Source organism: Telmatherina bonti, assembly GCF_933228915.1.
Source record: "Telmatherina bonti genome assembly, chromosome: 5".
Lineage (NCBI taxonomy): Eukaryota > Metazoa > Chordata > Actinopteri > Atheriniformes > Telmatherinidae > Telmatherina > Telmatherina bonti.
In genome coordinates this window covers 18314408-18335681 of record NC_136623.1, presented here as the reverse complement: position 1 = coordinate 18335681, position 21274 = coordinate 18314408, and the positions used below count along the sequence as shown (strand labels likewise).

Sequence of the window (21274 nt, the reverse complement as noted above, 5' to 3'; positions counted from 1 at the left end):
CAGACTGAACTGATGTTAATGAATCTACTTAAAAAGATGTTCCTACATGTACTTTGTCTTATTATTTATTTTTATCTAATTTTTTATATTTTTGTTGCCCTCATTCCAAAATTATTGACTACTGCTGCCACTAAATTCATTAAATCTAATCAGTTTAAACATTTAAATGCAGTTTTCATATTAAATATGGGGCTGAGCTGATCGAACAGACCAAACAAATTATTTAATTCTGCTGTTAATATTTCAGCGTGTTCTTCTATGTTTGGTTAGGTTTCATATTTGAAGTGTAACATAATCATGTTGAATATCTTATTTGAGATGACTGCTTTCATATATTTCATATATGTTTTGCTTTGATGTTTTGTTATATTTTCTCGTCTCTTTAAAGAATTCCACATTTAGCATTTGTGCAAACATGATCATTGTTTATTTCTATAAGATCAGAATGCAAACAGATTTTTCGCAGACAGATGGATGTATATATGTAGATATAAACAAATTCTCAACTGTAAAAAAAAAAAAAAAAGAATAATAATAAAAGAAAAAATTTTCAATAAAGGAAATATTTCTTTCATTCCTAAATGGTGGTCTTGCAGTGTGGTGGGTTCTCATGGCAAGGGGTTGGCGGGCTTCTGACAAATTCGCGGGTAGAAGAAGTCACAAGGAACATCGTACCAGCTCCGGGTGTAGCTGTCCACCACTGCACAGTCTTCTCCTTGTGGACCCCCAGATGTGTTGTTATCCGGCTCTGACTTGTGTTTATTCCAAAATCTTTACAGCAATAGTTACGTAAAAAGAAAGAAAAAGAAATCAGAGAGTTACCAGAGGGTCTTCAAGTATCTGAGTAATGGTTTTACTCTGAATTTACTGTACACCACACATTAAATACCAGTAAAATAAATCCATCTAACCAATAAAGTATGCAGGTGTAAAAGCTAATATAAACACAAGCATCTTGTGTCTATCAGACACATGTATGATCATTAGAGACAATCTATGCACATGATCAGTGGCACATTTGAGGAGCCATTTTATTCAGTATCAGCTGGTGCACATTGTTACACCCCTAAAGAAACACACATTTTCCAATAAGGTGGCAAATAGTGTAACATCAGTTAATCAGTCCATAATTGCTTAGACAGAAACAGCTCAAGAACAACCCGATGAAGGCTGACATCTCCACAGCATGACTCCAAAGCACCACCATGAGGTTTGGAGGGGAAACACCAAATTTAATAATCAGATTGTTCTGAAGGTTTTGATCATCTGCTCATCTTCAACACACACACACACACACACACACACACACACACACACACACACACACACACACACACACACACACACACAAAAAACCTTGACAAGCATCTTATGATTGTCCCATCATCCTCTGCACTTGTGCTCAGTGCCAATGCTAGCAATGCTTCAAACAATATCTGCTCAACAATGTCAGCCTACACAGTGTTAACAGGGCAGTGAACATATTTCTCTTTGTAACTGTTAATCACCATATCTGGCTGGATTGCAAGTCTTTACAAAATGTTCATTGTAATTATGCCCTTGCAAACAGGAACAGAAATAATCTTATGTGGGTGTCATACTAAACGTACTCTTACAATCAAGAGTGAGACCTGCACAAAAGATGAAACGTATCTGTGACATGTAAGCCTTCACTAAAGTCTGTCAATCCTCTAACGCTTTTGGTATGTGAGTAAGTAGGTGTTGCATCATTAAATCCTTGAATCAGATCCAGAGATTTTCTTTGCACTGCATATGTGCTTTTTGTTGAAGGTATGTGTTGTGTTTAAGTTGTCTTCCTATGAGTGCATGTCACGATGAGTAATACTGCTCTTCAGAGCATAAACAGTATATCATATATCCGATGGGTAACTTTTTTTTAAAACAGGCACCAAAAAGTTTCCCTGAGAATGACTCCCAAAAGGCTATTTTTATTAATTTGCACAATATTGGTTATATGTGTGGATATTTCTGGTCAGTAAAAAAGCTGAATGATAATTCTGTCAATCCCTGATGGCCTGCTGGCAATGCTTGATCTCACACACATATTTGACCAAAAAGGCTTTAAAATGTGTTAATATTTATTATTGTTTTTGCCTCCTTGGCTTATCCTCATGAAAAGTCACTGTACATAAAAAAATAAATGTCTTTGAACTGAAAACGAATCCTCTGTTGTTGTTTTAGCATGCCTGACTTTTCCTTTGCTGACTCCTACAAACCATTAAAATGAATACTTTTTGTCCTCTAACTGAAAAAATACCTTCATGTACATTAGAAGAATATTTTGTGTTTTATTACTTACGGTACTCTAAGTTTTGAGTTGTCCACCCACTTCCACTCGCCTTCATTTTCAATGTCATCCAGTCCGATCCAGTAGTTTATGTAAAGCCCTGCAATCCTCCTGCCTTCTTTTTCCACAGCGTCCTAAAAATGAGTTGTATCAAAAGTAATCAACCCTACTAGGTGATTAAATTCATGATAAAAAAAAATCATCGACACTTACATGCTGTTCTTTGGTGGTTAAGATGGCAAGATGGGCGCCCACCTCCTTACATTTTTCAGCACTGGTTGACTGATTGTGTCTGTCGGTGCTGAGGAGGAAGCATTGATCCCCCACCTGCAGCCATCCATCAGAACATTCTGTGCATCTGATTGCTGTGAAGATAATAACAAATTAATGAAAACAAATTAATGTTTTGCAGAACAGCATGGATGAACAATCACTAAATTATTGTCCAGATGCTGGTGATAAAGCCAAGAGGATCGTACCTGGGGCTGAGCAACTGAGAGACATAGAGGAGTACTGGTTGCACAGAAGCTTGTAGTTATCCTTCAGTAAGGCTAGCCTCACTTTCAGAAAGGCCACCTCTTCCTCTGGACTGAGCTGAGACTGACAGGAGATTTGAGGAACCAACAGGCCAAGCAGAACGCAGAGCACAGTGCTCAGGGTGACTAATGACAAAGAGCATTCAACATTAGTGAACATGAAAACAGACAACTTAGACATCACCCTTTGTGGAGAAGTATTTTACCTTTCCTTTTCATCATTGTGCTTGTCAGTTAGCTGCAGATCGCAAACGTCGTATGCTCTCTCGGTGCTCTCTGGATGTTTTATAGAGCGGTTTGTGTACTAAAGAGACAGGAACGGAAAGTACAGATTGCACAAATGTACCAGATGGATCAGAGCGTTTCATGATTTTCAGAACATGTAAACTTAGATGGTGCAATACTGTGAAGGCAAATCAGTGATGACCCACCATGCTGCATTAGATCAGAGGTGATCAAACTTTCGCTGCCCATTCCTGAAAGGTCCATGTCCTCCTTACCTCACTTTTCTCTTCATCATACATTAATTATGGCAGGGAAATGAGCTAATTCAAAAGGGGTCAAATCAGCAGACTTTCAGGTATTTTCTCTACATAAATAATATTTATTCATCTTAGTTTATTCCATACTTCAACCCTGGTTATTCACACTCCCCCTGCAGTGGTTCTACTCCCACCACCAGTAGATTGGATAAACAAATATTTGATTATAAGAGTCCTGACACAAATTTGGCATCATTCACCATTATACGAGCAAAGTTCCCTCTCTGTCCCCTTCCTCCTCCTAAAATTGGCAAAGAAGGACACCTAAAGGTTTGACTCAGCACTGACTGAATGCGTGTTTTGAAAGGTATTTGTATTCTCTTCATAGGTAGAACAGCTGCAACAGACTCATCTCTACACTACACTCCACAGATGTCGACTTTCTTTCAACAGATTGTCATCATTTTTGTTTTAATTTTGTTGTTCAGTGTTTAACTGTGTCAGTGACACAACAATTCATGCACGTCATCAGAAATTATCGTCATCTAATCAATCTGTGAACTATATACTTATTTCAAATCCCTTCTCTCTAAAACCCCACAGCACATATACAGCCCCCCCAGCTGCTGTCACTATCACAACTTTGCCCCAGTTTGGGTTTTATCTTATCTTTTTACATCAGTGTCAGTAATTTGAGCATACTTGCTGTTTTGTTTACCTGCTCTAAAAAACAGTCTGAGTCATCTACTACATTGCCACATCCAGAGTCAGTTTTTCAGTCAAAACACATCTTGAAAATGAGGAAACTATTGGAAACTATTGACAGGACAAACTGACACAGATGCATCATGTAATCATGGAGAAATCCACCAAACTGAGTCAACAAAATGAAGAAAGAGCCTCCCGTTTTCAGGAGAGACTGAAATCTGAAAGGATATATTCAGAAACTCAGCATGCTCTAACCACACAGCACTTCTCTCAGAACATTTGTTTAACATTGCAGTGGTGTTACAGGCAGAGAAGCTTGTATCGATAAATCAACCAGCAGGGACAAATTTAATTTCAAGGAGAAATATTGCTGCTTGGAAGCGGAGATACCAAAGCCTGTAGGGAGCAGAGGAGGTGCGGTAAGAGAGGGTGTGTTAACAAGGACACAACAGACATGGAGGAGAGAGACAACTACACCAGCCTGCAGGAGTTCACAGAGGAGTCTGGAGGGAACAGACTCATCCTACAACACAGCAACACTCGTGTATGCAAGAGACAAAAACAGTATTGATGCAGAGTTTGATGTACTGCCATCAGTCAGGAGATTTTAAAAGATAATCTGCAAATTTAAATAGAGCTAGAGTTTATTTATTCCAAGATATTTATTTTGTTTTAATCATCAGTGGGCTTTTTGATGATTTTATCTTTATGTCTTTTGCTTTTGCGTGTATTCATCTTGTCATTATGAGAATTCTGCTGCAGTAGCTCTTTTATCCAACTTTCCCTGCAGAACAATAAAGTACATTTAATCTTTTCATCTTTATCTTTTTTATTTATATAAAAAACAAAACAAAAGACATCCTAACTCACTAAATTATTCTTTCTAGTCGATTTGTCCGTGTTATCAAAGTTTATATGAAAAAAACATTCTTTTTCATCCTTATATCTGTTGATTGCATGGTGGCACAAACAGCAAATAAGCTAATCATATGGCAGCAAGTGAGTGCATTTAAGCATGTAGACAAGGTCAAGATGACTTGCTGAAGTTCAAACTGAGCACCAGAATGGGCAACAAAGGGGATTTGGGTATCTCTTAATTTGACATGTTTGTTGGTGACAGATGGGCCGGTCTGAGAAAGAAACTGCTGATCAGCTGGGATTTTCATGCACAGCAGTCTTTAGGGTTTACAGAGAATAATCCAAAAAAGAGAAAATGTCAGCAGTTATACAGAAGGAGAAAGGCAACTCAAATGGCTACGGGAATACAAATCTCTAAATGCACAACACGTTCAGCCTTGAAGCTGGTTGGGAAGACAGCAACAGAAGATGTTACCCAGGGTCCCTCCTCCTGGCTAAGAACAGGAAACTTAGGCTATAATTTGCACATCCTTATAATATAAAAACAGAAAAATGTTGCCAGGTCTGTAGAGTGTTATCAGCTGCTACAATCAGATGATGGAGTCAGAATATGCCCAAAACAACAAAAAAAAAAAAAGCTAAGAAATTTGCTGCAGGTGACAGTGTCACGTCAATATGGACTAAAATCTCAGAGAAATGCTTTAAACACCTTGTTCACAAAGAATTAAGGCAGTTCGGAAGGCAGAAGTAGCCTAAACTCAGTTCTTACAAAGTCACCTAATATAGTGGCCGGTGAGTCTATTTATATATTACACAGGGTGTCCCTAAAGTCTCCTTACAATTAAAAAAAAGGTATTACAAAGGCACATGTTGATATATATTCATCAAATTTCTTCCTTATAGTTGTTCAAGTTTTAAATAACATTTCATTGGCGTATTTCAGATACCCTTTCAAGAAAGAGTTTTTATTTAATAAAACTGAAAAATGGCCACTCCTCAAGGAAATGCACAATGTGTATTGTTTTTTGGTTTTTTTTGTTTTTTTTTCTTTCTTTTTTTTGTCTTGTCCAGCATTTAAGCAAGCAGACTGATGTTCTGGATGCTGTGTTCTGCTGAGCAAATTTATTTTGCCAAGGGGAACTTTTATAGATGTAATGATCCCCTTGTATTTCTTGATTCTTATTTTATTTTTCTATTTGCTTTGGATAATAGTTTGTATTACAGAGTTTATGCTGCTGGACCTGACCGGAAAGGACAGGAAAGGGACAGAAAGAGAACAGAAAAGAGAACATAAAAAACAAAAAGAGATCAATGCATACACGTATATGCACATACATACCCACCTACATATATATGTATATACACTCGCACATACAGTATATATATACATATATACATACACACACACCCACCCACCCACACACACACACACACACACACACACACACACACACACACACATACATACATATATATACATATATATATATATATATATATACATACATACACACACACACATATCCACACCCATACATACAGACATATACATACATACATATGTACACACACATACCCACCCACACACATAAATATATACACCCACACAAGCCAACTCTAGATTCATGGTCCCTGTGGAGAACAAAACCATTGACAACCAGGAGGACTAGAAACTAGCAAGTTAAATCAAAAAGACAGAAAGAGAGCTACCTGCTGTTAATGAATAAACTTGCTGGATGACTCAGTGACTGACACATGCAGAACATTCATGCAGAACATTCAGAGTGGAACGTGTTTAGAGAAGAGTGATCATGCCAATGTGACCCCGCCCGCCTAGGGCTAGAGGCAGGCCAGGAGAACCCAGAGACCCGGGTAACCGACAGTCACCCCCAGGCACAGACCCCAACCACCCCACTCCGGAGCCAGCCATGCATCCGCCCAGGAGGTGGCGAAGGAGGTCCCCAACCAGAGTCCCCCGCAGTCAGGGGGAACAGGTCCCAGCAGGCCCAGGCCGGCAAGGGCCGCTCCTGCCGGCAAGGGCCGATCCTGCCGGGCACCGGCCACCCAGGGCAGACAGAGCGCATGCCCCAGGGCCCCAAGAGCCCGAGAGCAGCCCCCGCAGGCAGAGGGCACAGCCCACACCGACGGAGGACCAGGATCCCCAGACCGCCACCTAGCGGCAGCCAGGTCGCACCCCAGTGCGCCAGCTGTGCTCCCCGGGTACAGGACACCACCCCCCCACCACCAAACCATACACACATATACATGCATACCCTCCCTCCCCCAACACGCACTCCCCTCTCAGCCCCCATCCACACACCCCTCCGCAATCCACACACATCTCCCATCACATACACAACCCCACCCCACCTCTACTCACTCACCCATACCAAGTCACACAAACCCCAACCGACCCCGCCCCCACACACGCTCACACCCCGCCACCGCATCCCTCTACTTCTACCCAACCACACATGCCCCATCAAACACCCCTCCACCACCCACAGCCCCCCCCCACAGACACCCTCACTCCTCCAACACAGGTACACCCCATTACATACAACCCACCCACCAACATACCCCTCCACACACACACATTTACTCATCCGCACACATCCCTATCCCCTCACCCCCCTACCCACCTATATCCCCAACCCTATTCCCCCCACAGGCACCGCACCATCCATCTGTAACCCCATACACCTACTCCCACACATCCTCACCTCACCCCTCCATCATGTCCCATGTGAGATGCCCCAGAGGGGGCAGAGGACAGGATGGCCCCAATCAGGGCCCCCATAATTACCGCCCACCACTCCCAGCGTCCCCCCCACCACTCCACAGATGCAGCTGACCCAGCACCCCCCCAGGGCCGGCGACAACCCTCCTACAGCCAGGCCAGCCCAGACTCAGGCTTAATGGATGGCACTCTTCCCCCACCCGTACCCCCCCCCAGTAAAGCCCCGAGAATAGGGGCATGAGAGGACCCTATCGTCCCTGCCTCCCCCCCGCTTATGACTGATTGTGAAGTATGTATTAGTTGCAATTAAAATTGAGGGAAGTGCCACGCGGTGTTGGGAGAGGGACCACCTAAGCAGCCCCGCCCACCATACACCACATGCCCTTCCCCCTAATCATGTGAGTTGTCAGTGTTTTGGTGTTTTGATGTCTAAGTGTAATTAAAACTGGGAGGTGAGCCAAGGCTGGGTGCAGCGATCAAGACCACCTTGATGGCCTTTCTCACCACCCAGCGCCACGTGCACACCTCCCAATACCCTGCCTGTGTGTGATGGGGAGCGGGGAGGAAGAGGGGTCGAGGGATTTAAGTCTGGAGGACAGCTCACCCTCCTCCAGAAGGCGAGCTGCCAGCAGCACTAGGCATGCCCCCCTCCCAGGGCCTCCCAAGGACCAGGACAAGCCAGGGGCAGCCATCCCCGTAACCAGAGCCTTCAGCGACTCTAACCAGAGAGTCATCACCGACCCAAGAGGGGACCAACTCACCACACGCAGAAGGGGGGCATGAGGACAAAGAAGAGGAGGGGCGGCAGAAGGGGAATCCCAGAACGATTGTCCACCGCCCCCTCACTCACAGAGGACACCCCCACCTGGGGACATGAAGTCCCCCCTTGTCCACACATCGGCACTTTCACACACATCCGCCACTGTCTCAGCACACACACCTACAGCCACACACACACACACACACTTCCCAACACATACAGGTCCACCCAGCCACACATTCAGCCCACCCTCAAAACCATCCTCCTGACCCCCACGTCACATCCAAATCTCCCCCACCCCTATCCATCACATCTACACTAATCCACCAACCCACCACACACATCCACCCACCCACTCCCCCATACATACACCCCTGCCCCATCGCCCCCCTGATCACAGGGGACCAGAGGGAATGAAGTTCAGCTGACTGATCCCTTGAGGAGGCAGACGTCATCTCGATACTGATGTGATCTAATAAGAGATTTCTGAACTGCTGGATACACAGACTTTGTTTGCTTTTCCAGTTTAGAAGGATAGTTTTCTTTGCGATACATAAACTGGTGAGGATTAAGTTTGCAGAATTAAATTCTGTTAATTTCACCCAAGTGACCCAGTAGGCCCAGTTTGGGGTTTGTAGGGATGTTACATTTGAAGCAATTTGACAGATCTTTACATACCTGAAACCAGAATTCCTGGACAGGTGGGCAAGACCACAAAGCATGGTAGTAGCTGTCAATTGTGTTGCCATTGCAGTGTGGACAGATGTTTGATTGTGACAGACCCATCCTGAACATCCTGTGTCCTGTATAATGAGTTCTATGCAGAATTTTAAATTGTATTAGTTGCATGTTTGAATTTTTAGTCATTGTAAATGTATTTGAACAGATTTGTGACCATTCATTTTGGTCAAAGTTACTGGATAGGTCTGCTTCCCATTTAGAAGTTGGGAGACATATGGAATCGTCTAGCTTTGATAGTAATCTATATATTTTGGATAACAATGTGTATTGTGATTCATTAAAACAAACTTGGATACACACAGTTAACCAAACTACAGGAATAATTATGAAAGAAATTTATTATTACATGCCTAAATTTGGGCATGGCAAAAAAAATTATGAGGACAGGGGTGGTGTGGGATAAAGTGGACAACCAAGAACATCAGAGAAAAACAGATATAGATGTGTATAACATGGGACAAAAGAAAATACTTAAATATCTGCTGCTCCTTGTGTAATCATTTAGAAAAAATTATCTATTTATTTGCATTTTGTAACAAATATATTAAATTGTTGAAACTTTATGAACATCATGTACATCCCCCTGAAACTTGTCACATATTTTCTGAGCTCCAAATTGTATATACCCAAGTGAATGTACAAATATGCATATATTTATATATATTTGTGTAAATTTGCATTTATTTTTCAGAGGAAAACTCATCTGAATGTTGGAGGGAGATTATAATTAAATGCTTGTACGGTATACATTTTAATATAATTTTAACCATTCCACAAGTCTGAAAATGTTTGTAAAAGCCTGAAAAAAAAAAAGCATTGTTCCCTAATAAATTGTTACATAAATCTGTCCACAAATGACAAATAGTTGACACAGAACTTTAGATGGGAAAAAACATGTCCTGCTTTAGAAACATATTTTGCTATGTTTTGCAATAAAATGTGTTTATTTCTAGAGAAATGATTCAATATCCAAGAAGAAATTACTTTCCAATAGGCTGATTATGGTATGAGTATTAATGAAATAAGAAGTTAATGGAGATGCTGGTAACTTTACCTGTTAGATGGCTCATTTATTATTTTTAATTCTCATTTTAAATTTTTGTAACCATCAATTGCAAAGAAAAACAAATTTAAGGAAATACATGATAAATATTTCTTTTTTGAACCACAATAATAACAGATACAGCAGCAGGGATATGGTGTTAGATATAAGCACTGACAAAAATGGAACTACAGCAGCGTTAGAGAATAGTAGCTACATAAAGTACATTTTTCTGACAATGCAGTTGTATTTTTATAGAAAGCTGTTTTGTAAAATGGGCAAAAAGAAAGACAGTTTATGTCTTCAGTCAAATGGAGAAAAAAAAATCTACTTTTATCTTGAAAAACTCCATATGTTATCAAACTTATGAGATGCTCCTTTTTTATATATTTACCTCCAACATTGAGATTATTGCACTTATTGCACAAGTTTTTTTGACAGCTTCAAGTCAGTTTGCAGAAAAAAAAATGTTATCACTGAAATTTTTGCTTAGCTGCAGAATATCCTTGAAGATTTAATCGAACTATAATCGTACAATCGTACAATCAGGTAGATTTGATTAGTGAGTCGTTATTTTTAGTTTTTCAATGTTAAATCTGTTCATTTTTTCTCAAATTTAAAGAAACTAAGCTTTATTTTAGGTGTAATTGTTCAGCTTTAGGGCTGTAGTGATGTGGTATTTAGCACTGTCGTCTAACAGCGAGTTGGTTCAGACATCAACTGGGACTTTTCTGTCTGCTTGTTCTCCCTGAGCAAGCATGGGTTTCCTCTGGCTTCCTCTCATAGTACAAATACATGTACACAGATTGGGGTATGAGTGTGTATGAGCGTGTGGTATGAGTGCGTGTGTGAATGGGTGAACATGACATGTTGTGTAAAGCACTTTGTCGGCATGACTGGAAAAGTGCTGTATAAGTACAAGTCCAATTACCATTTTACTATGAGTGGTTGTTGTTAGTCTGTGATGGACTGGTGACCTGGCCAGGCTGTGGCTTTAACAGCTGGAATATATACACTGCTCAAAAAAATAAAGGGAACACTTAAACAACACAATTTAACTCCAAGTCAACCACACTTCTGTGGAATCAAACTGTCCACTGAGAATGCAACAGTGATTGACAATCAGTTTCACATGCTGTTGTGCAAACGGAATAGACAACAGTGCCTCTGGACGGGCAGACTGGGCTGGTGGTCCCCCTTTTCAAGAAGGGGTACCGGAGGGTGAGTTGTAACTACTGGGGGATCACACTCCTCAGCCTCCCTGGTAAGGTCTATTCAGGGGTTCTGGAGAGGAGGGTCCATTGGGTAGTCAAACCTCGGATTGAGGAGGAGCAATGCTGTTTTCGTCCTGGTCACAGAACAGTGGACCAGCTTTATACCTTCTTTGGGGTCCTGGAGGGGGCATGGGAATTTGCCCAACCAGTCTACATTTGCTTTGTGGACCTGGAGAAGGCATTCAACCGTGTCCCCTGGGGGCTCCTGTGGGGGTACTCCTGGAGTATGGGGTACCAGACCCCCTTGTACGAGCTGTCTAGTCCCTGTACGACAGGTGTCAGAGCTTGGTCCACATTGCTGGCAGTAATAAAAAAAGAGAATTGTTTCCAGTGAGGGTTGGACTCCAAGTTTGCCCTTTATCACCGATTCTGTTCATAACTTTTATGGACAGAATTTCTAAGTGCAGCTGAGGTGTTGATGGGATCTGGCTTGGTGACCTCAGGATTGGGTCTCTGCTTTTGCAGATGATATGGTCCTGTTGGCGTCATCTGGCCATGATCTCCAGCTCTTGCTTGAGCGATTCGCAGCCGAGTGTGAAGTGGCTGGATGAGAATCAGCACCTCCAAATCTGAGACCATGGTCATCAGCCGGAATAGGGTGGATTGCCCTCTCCGGGTCGGGAGTGAGGTCCTGCCTCAAGTGGAGGATTTTAAATTTCTTGGGGTCTTGTTCATGACTGAGGGAAGGATGGAGCGTGAGATCGACAGACGGATCAGTGCGGCGTCTGCAGTAATGCGGACTCTCCGCCAGTCTGTCGTGGTGAAGAAGGAGCTGAGCCAGAAGGCGAAGCTTTCGATTTACAAGTCGATCTACGTTCCTACCCTCACCTATGGTCATGAGCTGTGGGTCGTGGCTGAAAGAACGAGATCTCGTATACAGGCGGCTGAAATGAGTTTCCTCCCCAGGGTGGCTGGGCTTTCCTGTAGAGATAGGGCGAGAAGCTCGGTCATCAAGGAGGGGCTCAGAGTAGAGCCACTGCTCCTCTGCATTGAGAGGAGACAGTTGAGGTGGCTTGAGCATCTGGTCAGGATACTCAAGCCACCTCAACTGGCCTCAGCATGTCCGGGGAAGACCAAGGACATGCTGGAGGGATTATATCTCTCAGAAGGCCTGGGAACACCTTGGGATCCCCTCTGCAGAGTTGGCAGATGTGGCTGGGGAAAGGCAAGTCTGGGCTTCCCTGCTTAGGCTGCTGCCCCCACAACCTGACCCCGGATAAGCAGTGGAGGATGGATGGATGGATGGATGGATGGATGGATGGATGGATGGATGGATGGATGGATGGATAGATGGATAGATGGATAGATGGATGGATGGATGCTTGGGGTGCCCTGTATTTCGTTGTGTGAGATGTTCAGCCAGGCCTTTACCTGTGCTGGTAGTTTTGTCTTCAGTGAATGTAAAGCAGATTTTTCTGATGAGTTCAGGTGACTGAAATAACAACCACTTTTTTCTACTTTAAGACTCTCTTGAGTCACTCATGTGGTCTGTGTCGAGTCATTATCTATCCTGAAGTGCTGACCTGTCAAATTTGCAATTTTCAGCTGAATCTGAGTCGACAGTACAGAATTTATTCTGCTGCTTCTGTCAGCAGTCACATCACCAGGGTCAGGATCCTACTCTGTGTAGTTTTACAGAGAATGGTCTCTATCCACAGCAGCTTTAATTAGATATTCTTATGCCAGTGCTTTATGTCTGTTACGGCTTATCAGTTTGGTGTTTTTCTGTAATCCAACTAACTAATGCTCCCAAAAGCAATGTTTGATTAATTATGTGATATGCGTTGGATCATTAGTCCTTTATTTCCTTCTCCAGTGTTCATCCCCAACCATTCTGCTGAGGTTACTCATAGTTAGCTTTATTATCTTTAAAACATTCTCTGCACATCTGAGTAGATGGCAGGTATTTCAAAAGGTTGTTTGACTAAAAAAAATTAAGATTGACTCCTTCACGTTATCTCACTAATTTGATATATTTTATGCAATGTCTGTATGAATTCAATTTAATAAAATCTATTGCATATGTTAATATTACAGACTTGCTGAATGGATTGAAAGATGCACTTTATGGCTTGTTGTGCAGGTTTTAGATTTGGTCCTGCTACAGCACACCTGTTTTTACAATTTAAATGCTTTTCCAAAGATTTGTCATGTTCTGCCTTATGTAGGTGAAATAAAAGTAGCCATTATCCAAACATCTAAAACCTGCAGACAATGGCCCGAGAGGTCCAGAGTTGGTAATAGCTGTTCACTGTCAGGGATCTCGTTAGCATGTAGAAGATTCATACACAGCTACAAGTCACCTCCTCCTCAAGCTGGCCACCAGCATGGTCACATTTTGCTGTGTGATGGCATCCCATTCCTGAAACTAGTTTGGTTGAAGGTCAACAACTCAATCAACAGCTTGCCTAGGCTGATCCTATGTTGTTATTATTATTATTATTATTATTATTATTATTATTGTATATGGTAATGTGGAACTGAATACAGATAAACAGAATATTCACTTGACTTAACTTCCTCTGCATGTTATCTTCAGGGAAAAGTAAATGTTGTGAAGTTAAACTGTGGTCAAACGGTTCTGCACTGCACTCTAAGTGAGAGGATAATAGACAGCAACCATGATGTTGTCTGTTTTGTTTCTAATCAGGCTCCCAGGGACTGAAGCACCGCATTGAGTGTTTGAAGAGTCAGACTACCCCCCTGATACATATTGGCTTTTTGGCCTTTGTCTGTGCCAACATCATTCTCACTGCACTCTATAAGCACAATCTCCTGCATTTTCTGACATCTAGCTGTCTTGTACTTTCAGCTTTGTGGAAAAGCTTCAGCCTCTGCAAGGATAACAAATATGCTTTCAAAGAAATCGTTCTTTTTTCTAATTTATCAGGTAAATGCTGTAGAGAGAAACAAGATTAATCCTTCAAATATTAAACGTGAGCATCTTCTACCTTTAAACCAATAAACTATTACCATGTGCACACTTTGCAGGTGTAATTTCATGACAGGTAGGTTTATTCTGCCTTTTAATTACTCATGTAACTACAGACTGACTCCCTGATGTGGAGATCAGGCCTCAGCGGGGGCCTAACCATCTGCTGTTAAACTACTTGGGTTTTTTTTTTCTTTGGGCAGCTATCATGCTACATTCTGAATTTGGCACTGATCCGATGCATCCCTGGCGGGTAAAAGTCTAAACATCTGACATGCCTGCTCGCTGCTATAAATCTCCCTGCCTGTCTCTCTGCCTGCGAGTCTCACACAATTCCACGCTGATTATTCTCTCTTTATTTCAGCTCAGTGTGCTTTTGGACACCTATAATTGGCAATAAAAAAGATAAAGCACCTTCTCCAGTCCAGTGAGGGTCATGTAGTAGAAAAAGCACAAAAGTCCATAATTGTGAAATATTTCTCCTGCAGGGCCAACAGACTCTGGCAGCTCAGCCTGATAATGTGCTTGTAAGGACACTTTATCATTTAAAGCAAACATCACTAGGGCTCTATGTGCTTTATCTATCACCACAACCACCACACACACACAATTCACACACACGAAAGCTTTGGAGTACAATTTTCATATCTAATAATGATGTTTTACATCAATAGAAGTAAATAAAAAGATTTTCTAGGGTAACTTGGATCTATAATATATATGCTTAGATTCATGATGAAGACAAAGTGATGTAACTATTTTATATAATATGTACTGTTGCAGAGTACGCCACTCTATAGTCTTAAAAGTTAAAGTTGCCATAGTGATTCCTAGACATTGAACCAATGAGATACCGTATTTCTGCAACACAGAAAATGATTAGCAGAAAATTTGTAAAAGAAAAAAAGATGGTGACTCATCATAAAGATGAAAAGGGATACAGGAAGATTGGAAACTGATAAAAATCAGAGGAGGCTCAGCTGCAGCAGAGATGAGGACGTATAGAATGAAGGATGAGGTCGGGGAGTTGTAAATTACAATCAACTGCAGTTCCTGTGGTGCAAACAAAAAACAGAAAGGAAATAGTCTGTGCTGGCTGTAAGAACTATGAAAATGTTCTTACCATGCCTGTGCAGCAACAGTCATCAACAACTATCCCCGCAAGTCAAGCATGAAATCTGCATGGTCATTTTAAGTTATCTTGTGTTTGTTAAAACTGCTGTCAGGTGTTTACCTTGACTGCAATGTATGTTGAGGGAAGAATCATCTGATTTTCAGGACAAGAACACAAACGAATGTTCTGGCCAACATCACTGAGGGTTAGAGGGCAAAACCTGAGATGATGATGATAATTTTGACAAAATGGTTTGGGGGAGGGTCTGAGAGTCCCCTGCTGGTTTGAAACCCCCGGCATATTGGAGAACATATATTAGAGAACTCATATGGGATAACATGATATGAATAAATTAAAACACAACAAAACACTCAGACCATGACGGTGACACCTAAACTGCAGACAACTAGACTTGATTGAACTAATTAAGCTGCATTTTAAAGATAATTGAATAAAATTGGGTGTATTAATGCAAAAAGTGGTAGATAAACAAAACAAAGTCCACACAACATCTTTGAGAATGTTTTTGTAACGTTTCCCTTTCATCAATTCATTGATGCATTCATTACATTGAACCCAAAAACTTTAATTTATTTCCTAGCTTTAATGCAATAAAATAAAAAGTTCAGGAGGGTCACCATGGACTCACTATACATCAACTTTATAACCCATTCCAGCACATTGTTTTCAGTAATTAATGATAGCCAAATATCACATCTACTAGTCTTTTAAAAAGCTTAACAGATTTTTTAACAGGAAAAGTATTAAAATTACAGCATCAACATGGGAAACAAATGTAGAAAAGAATGTGTCAATTAAACTCTCTTTCAAATAATCATTTCTTTCACCCGCAAGGGAATTCACATAAACACCATTATTTCTGCCAGAGCAGCAATAAAACTTCACTGAGATTTAGTGTCTGCACAGAGGAGCATCGTAAGTCTGAGGAGAGGTTTAGTAGCAAATAAAAAGAGGATGAAACTATTTATTTTTTCTATCTACAATCCAATTTCAATGAAGTTGGGATGTTGTGTGAAACATAAATAAAAAAAAATTTCAGTGATCAGCAAGTCTTTTTTAACCTGTATTCAATTCAATGCACAACAAAGACATTTAATCTTCAAACTGATTATTCATTCATTTATTCATTTATTTATTTATTTTATCTATTGTCTTATTTTGTGCTCCATAATCTGCCACACATTTTCAGTTGGAGACAGGACCGTAGACAGGACAGTCTAGTACCTGCACTACAACATAGTAAAACTTGCAGATCGTGGCTTCATAGACTTGCTGAAATAAGCAGGGACCAACTCAAAAAGCAGTCTGTCTCCAAAACCTGTATGTACTTTTCAGCATTATTGGTGCCTTCAGAGATGTGCAAGATACCCATGGCATGGGCACACTCCCATACCATCACAGATGCTGGTTTCTAAATTTAGTGCTGATGACCATTCTGATAGTTTTTTACCTGGAGGACACAATGTCCACAATTTCCCAAAAATACTTTGAAATGTGGACTCGTCAGACCACAGCACACTTTTCTACTTAGCATCAGTCCATCCCAGATAGGCTTCAGCCCAGAGAAGCCTGCAGCATTTCTAGCTGTTGTTGATATACAGTTTTTGCTTTGCATGGTGGAGTTTAAAATTGCACTTGTAGATGAAGCGACAAACTGTTAACTGTTTTCTGAAGTGTTCCTCAGCCCATGTAGTAATATCATTTACACAATGATGTTGGTTTTTAATGCAGTGCTGCCTGAGGGGCTGAAGGTCACAAGCATTACATGTTGTTTTTCGGCCTTGCCTCTTAGATGCAGCAATTTCTCCAGATTTTATAAATCTTTTGAGGAAATTATGGACAGTTTATAACAAAATCCCTAAATTTCTTGCAATTGTACATTGAGAAAATTTGTTCTTAAACTGTCAGAGTATTTACTCATACATTGGTTCATAAAACAAGGCAAGTATAGTAATAGCACATTTTACGGTAAAAGACTATTCAATGTGCTTTATATAAAACAATCACTATTATACTTTATTACAGGAGGGTGCTGATAAATTAAAAACAAATTATAAAAAGAAATTGAAGACATGAAATAAAAACAAAAAGCTCAAATAAAATAGTTAGTTCCAATTGGAGGGATCTTGTGGGTTCATAACGAATCAGAGGATCCTGAATGTATTTTGGTCTTAAAACCATTCAGTGCTTCGTAAACCAACAGCAGAATTTCAAGTTAGTTCTTTGCCAGACAAAAGCAAAAGATCTAAGAACCGTGTATTTTTGGGAAACATGTAAAGACAGCATTACTGTAGTCCAGTCTACTACAGATAAATGCATGGATAAGTTGTTTTTTTTTTTTTGTTTTTTTTTAATGCTGCTGAGACATCATTCCTTTAAACCTCAATGTGTTTTGGGATAAAAGGCTGACTTAATGTAACTGCTGAAGTTCAGATCTGAGTCCAGGACTACAACACTGCTTCCGTGTTAAGATTAATCCTCAGACTTTATGGAGGTTTGTGGCACACTTCAAACTGCATCTTTCTGTTTGTGGAGCTGAAATATCTCCAATATCACTGCATGCCAGACTGATCGCCCAGCAGTGAGGAAACCACTGGCGCACATGTATGGCAGGCAAAAGAGGTACCAGTTCTTATCTATCCAATGGTTCAGTTATACTGTTGGTATGGGGAGGGATATATTAATATTGATTCTGAGTCCGTTGTTGCTTAGGCTGTCAACTTTTTTTGGCCCACTGGGAATCCTCCAAATTAGCCACCACTGTACTGAACTGAGCCTTTCTGGGATTCTGCTCCTTTTGTACCAAGTCATGACTCTACACTCTCGTCTGTTTCCAAATAGCTTGTTCATATATGGAATGTTCCATATGTGTTTTTTGAGTGTTTTTGTCCCTATCCTGAGTTTTTTAGAACATGCTGCAGACATTAAACTCACAAGAGAGTAAGTGTTTGCAAAAGAAATAAAGTGAGATTTATCTGTAAGTGTATTCAATTGAATAATGGTATTTTACACGTCTGAAATATATTTGGATTGGGGTTGTATATATTGAGGGTGGGACTTTAATGCATTCATTATTAATTAATTACAAACAACAAATAAGCCATTTTGCATTGTCAGACTGAAAGGGAAACATGCATACCCTGGACAGGTTTTCAGTCCATCACAGAGAGACAGATAAACATAGGGAGGATTTAGAGTGAGCGATTGTCCCAGCATGTCCAAGCAAACGCCACATAGGAAGAATACTGTTCAAATCGCCCCATAGATATGTAACCTTCTTGCTTTAAGGCTGTGGTGATAAATTCCCAACTAAAATCTTGATACTATGATCCAGAACGGGAAAAATATTGGGGATCTTTGGAATTTTTATCTCTCCAAGAGAACAAATTAGATTTAAACATGCAAAAAAACATTGCACTATAGCCAAGACATCATCATTTAGGAATCTAATTGTTGAGACATAAAGTGAATGAAACTGTGGCACACCAGGAAATGATTCCCTTTTCGATAGCTGTCTGCTTTTACCAAAGCTCTGAACTCTTATCTGTGAATGTTTTCTCACTGTCTTTATGCTGTTGTCTCCTGCATTGCAAATATACCAGATTTTTGGATTTTACTTTCTTATCTTTGAAACTGAGTGTGTTTCTGATATGTCATGACATGTGGTATGTATTGACCCCAATGTACAGGGCTTTTTCTATTGATGACAGATAGCAGTATTTTGATTCTGCTATTGCATAAGCTGTTTTATTGTCACAGAGCTTATTTAACCACTATTATTATTTCTGTATAATAGAATAGCATCTGTTGGATGTGTGTGTTTTCCATAATAAAAACAGCTGTTTACCCCCTTTCACCTGCAGTGACTTGCCTCTATTTAAGTCATATTGGCTTATTTACTTAAACCAAACTAGGCTTGTGGTAATCTAGATAGGGTGCACACAGTGTATGAAAAAGAAAAAAGAAAGCCTTTTCTAAAGATCGAACTTGTTAACATCACTGAAATGTACCAAGAACATTTTTTTTTAAGACGGATCAACATACACACGGAGAAGATGAATTCTTGTCAAGTTGCTCTTCATGGGCTCAAACCAGATGTTGACTTTGTTCTTTCTACAACTGAAAATCCTTTTGCAAGATTTATTTTTTCACTTCACAGCCATACAGTTACTCTTCTCTTCACTGACTTTTTACTCATTCTCACTCACTGTCGCAAGGAGCAACAGCTCCTTTTTATATTTTTTATTTAACCTTTCTTTAACCAGAAAAATCCTGTTTAGATCAAAAGTCTCTTTTCCAAGCGAATCCTGGCCAAGGTGCAGTAAAATTTTAACACACAGTTACAGCATCCTAACAAGCCACATGTATAAAACACCGCTCCTGTGCTCTTTTTTCCACATTTCCCATGAAATATCTATAATTACAGATAGAAATATTCATTATATCATATTTGACTGAACCCAGTTTTACATGATGAAAACAGGGCATTACTTGGAACATGTTTTCCCAGTCTTTTTGTGGTTCGAACTAGACTTTGGGGGATAGAAATGTTATGTCACCCAAATACTCTCTGTGACTGAGGAAAATACTGACCCATCTTTCATGGAAAGCCGGGTCTGAGTAGAAGATTATGTTTGATTATTTTAATGTTGCAAAGAAAGGTTTTATTTTCTCTTGGCTAGAGCTTTCCAAATATACTATCAAAGTGTTCTTAAATATAAAATACATACACACACACTTGGAAAGTTAAAGTGCTGCAGATATGGGGTTGATTTACTGCACCAGCTGTAACTATAGCAACTAAGATACCTTACCGGGATAATAGTACAATAACAAGATGTGCGTGCATGTGTGTGTGTGTTTTATTTCTAAATTGCTCTGATAAAAGATGTTTGGAGAATCAGTGGATTTAATCATCACTTCTGGATTGGTGTGATAATTAGAATAAAGGGCCTGGAAATAGGTGGACAATGCAAAACTGAAACAAGTAATCTTATTCATAAAGTCCTTGGTTCTTTCTTTTTTTTTCAAATATATTTTCAAATGGCCATCTTGCTTTAGTTACTAACTTGTATAATAACTATTAGACTCTCCAACAAAAAAGATCAAAGTGAAGAAGAAAATGTTGCAATAACATTTAGAAAATTTAAATAAGTGTACTTCGTTGTCTTTTCTTGAACTATGAAATATCAGATATCATTTCATTATCAGTTGTGTGAACATTTTTTTTTCTTTGGTTTTTCAGAGTTGTACACAGTCATTGTGACTTATTTTATTATATTGCCCTGTCTATTGCCTCTGTCACAGATACTGTGATCAGTGGAGCTTTGAGCCATACAATCACCAGTCAGGAGGGGAACACGAAGAAGATTCTGCCATCTTGGGCAGTCATCAAAGACATGGTTAAATGTTCCTGGTAATCACATTTATAAGCAAGTCTGCCAAATGGAAACCATTCAATTCAACCAAATCTTCACGCCTGAAACTTTGGAAGCTGTACAGAGGTCTGAGAGAAGAAGAGATTAGAAATAACAATGCAGTTGTGAACATCTTTTGGCAACTCAATAAATTAAGTTAAAATGGCCCTAATCTGCAAATCAGAAACTAACCTAAAATTAAGCAAGGACATTCTTCCCATATGATATCAAAAATGGAAATACAGAAAAATTAGCTAAGATATATATGTGTATATATATTTATATATATATATATATGTATATATATATATATAAACTGTAATCCTTCAATGACTGCCCAA

At 40.1% G+C, this 21274-nt stretch overlaps 1 protein-coding gene and 1 pseudogene across 2 annotated transcripts; one reads left to right on the top strand and one right to left on the bottom strand.

Moving 5' to 3' along the window:
* Window positions 1-608: 608 nt before the first annotated feature.
* Window positions 609-3066, bottom strand: LOC306756330 (perlucin-like protein; the record flags this gene model as incomplete). The annotated part of the gene is made up of 5 exons (XM_079241056.1): window positions 609-771; window positions 2321-2442; window positions 2522-2673; window positions 2788-2970; window positions 3051-3066. The coding sequence occupies 5 exons, from the start codon at window positions 3064-3066 to the stop codon at window positions 609-611; spliced, it is 636 nt and encodes a 211-aa protein (XP_079097182.1).
* A 1422-nt stretch (window positions 3067-4488) lies between these two features.
* Window positions 4489-21042, top strand: LOC306756329 (annotated as a pseudogene). Its single transcript has 2 exons — window positions 4489-4598; window positions 20824-21042. The product of its transcript is annotated as an uncharacterized misc_RNA (transcript).
* Window positions 21043-21274: the final 232 nt, after the last annotated feature.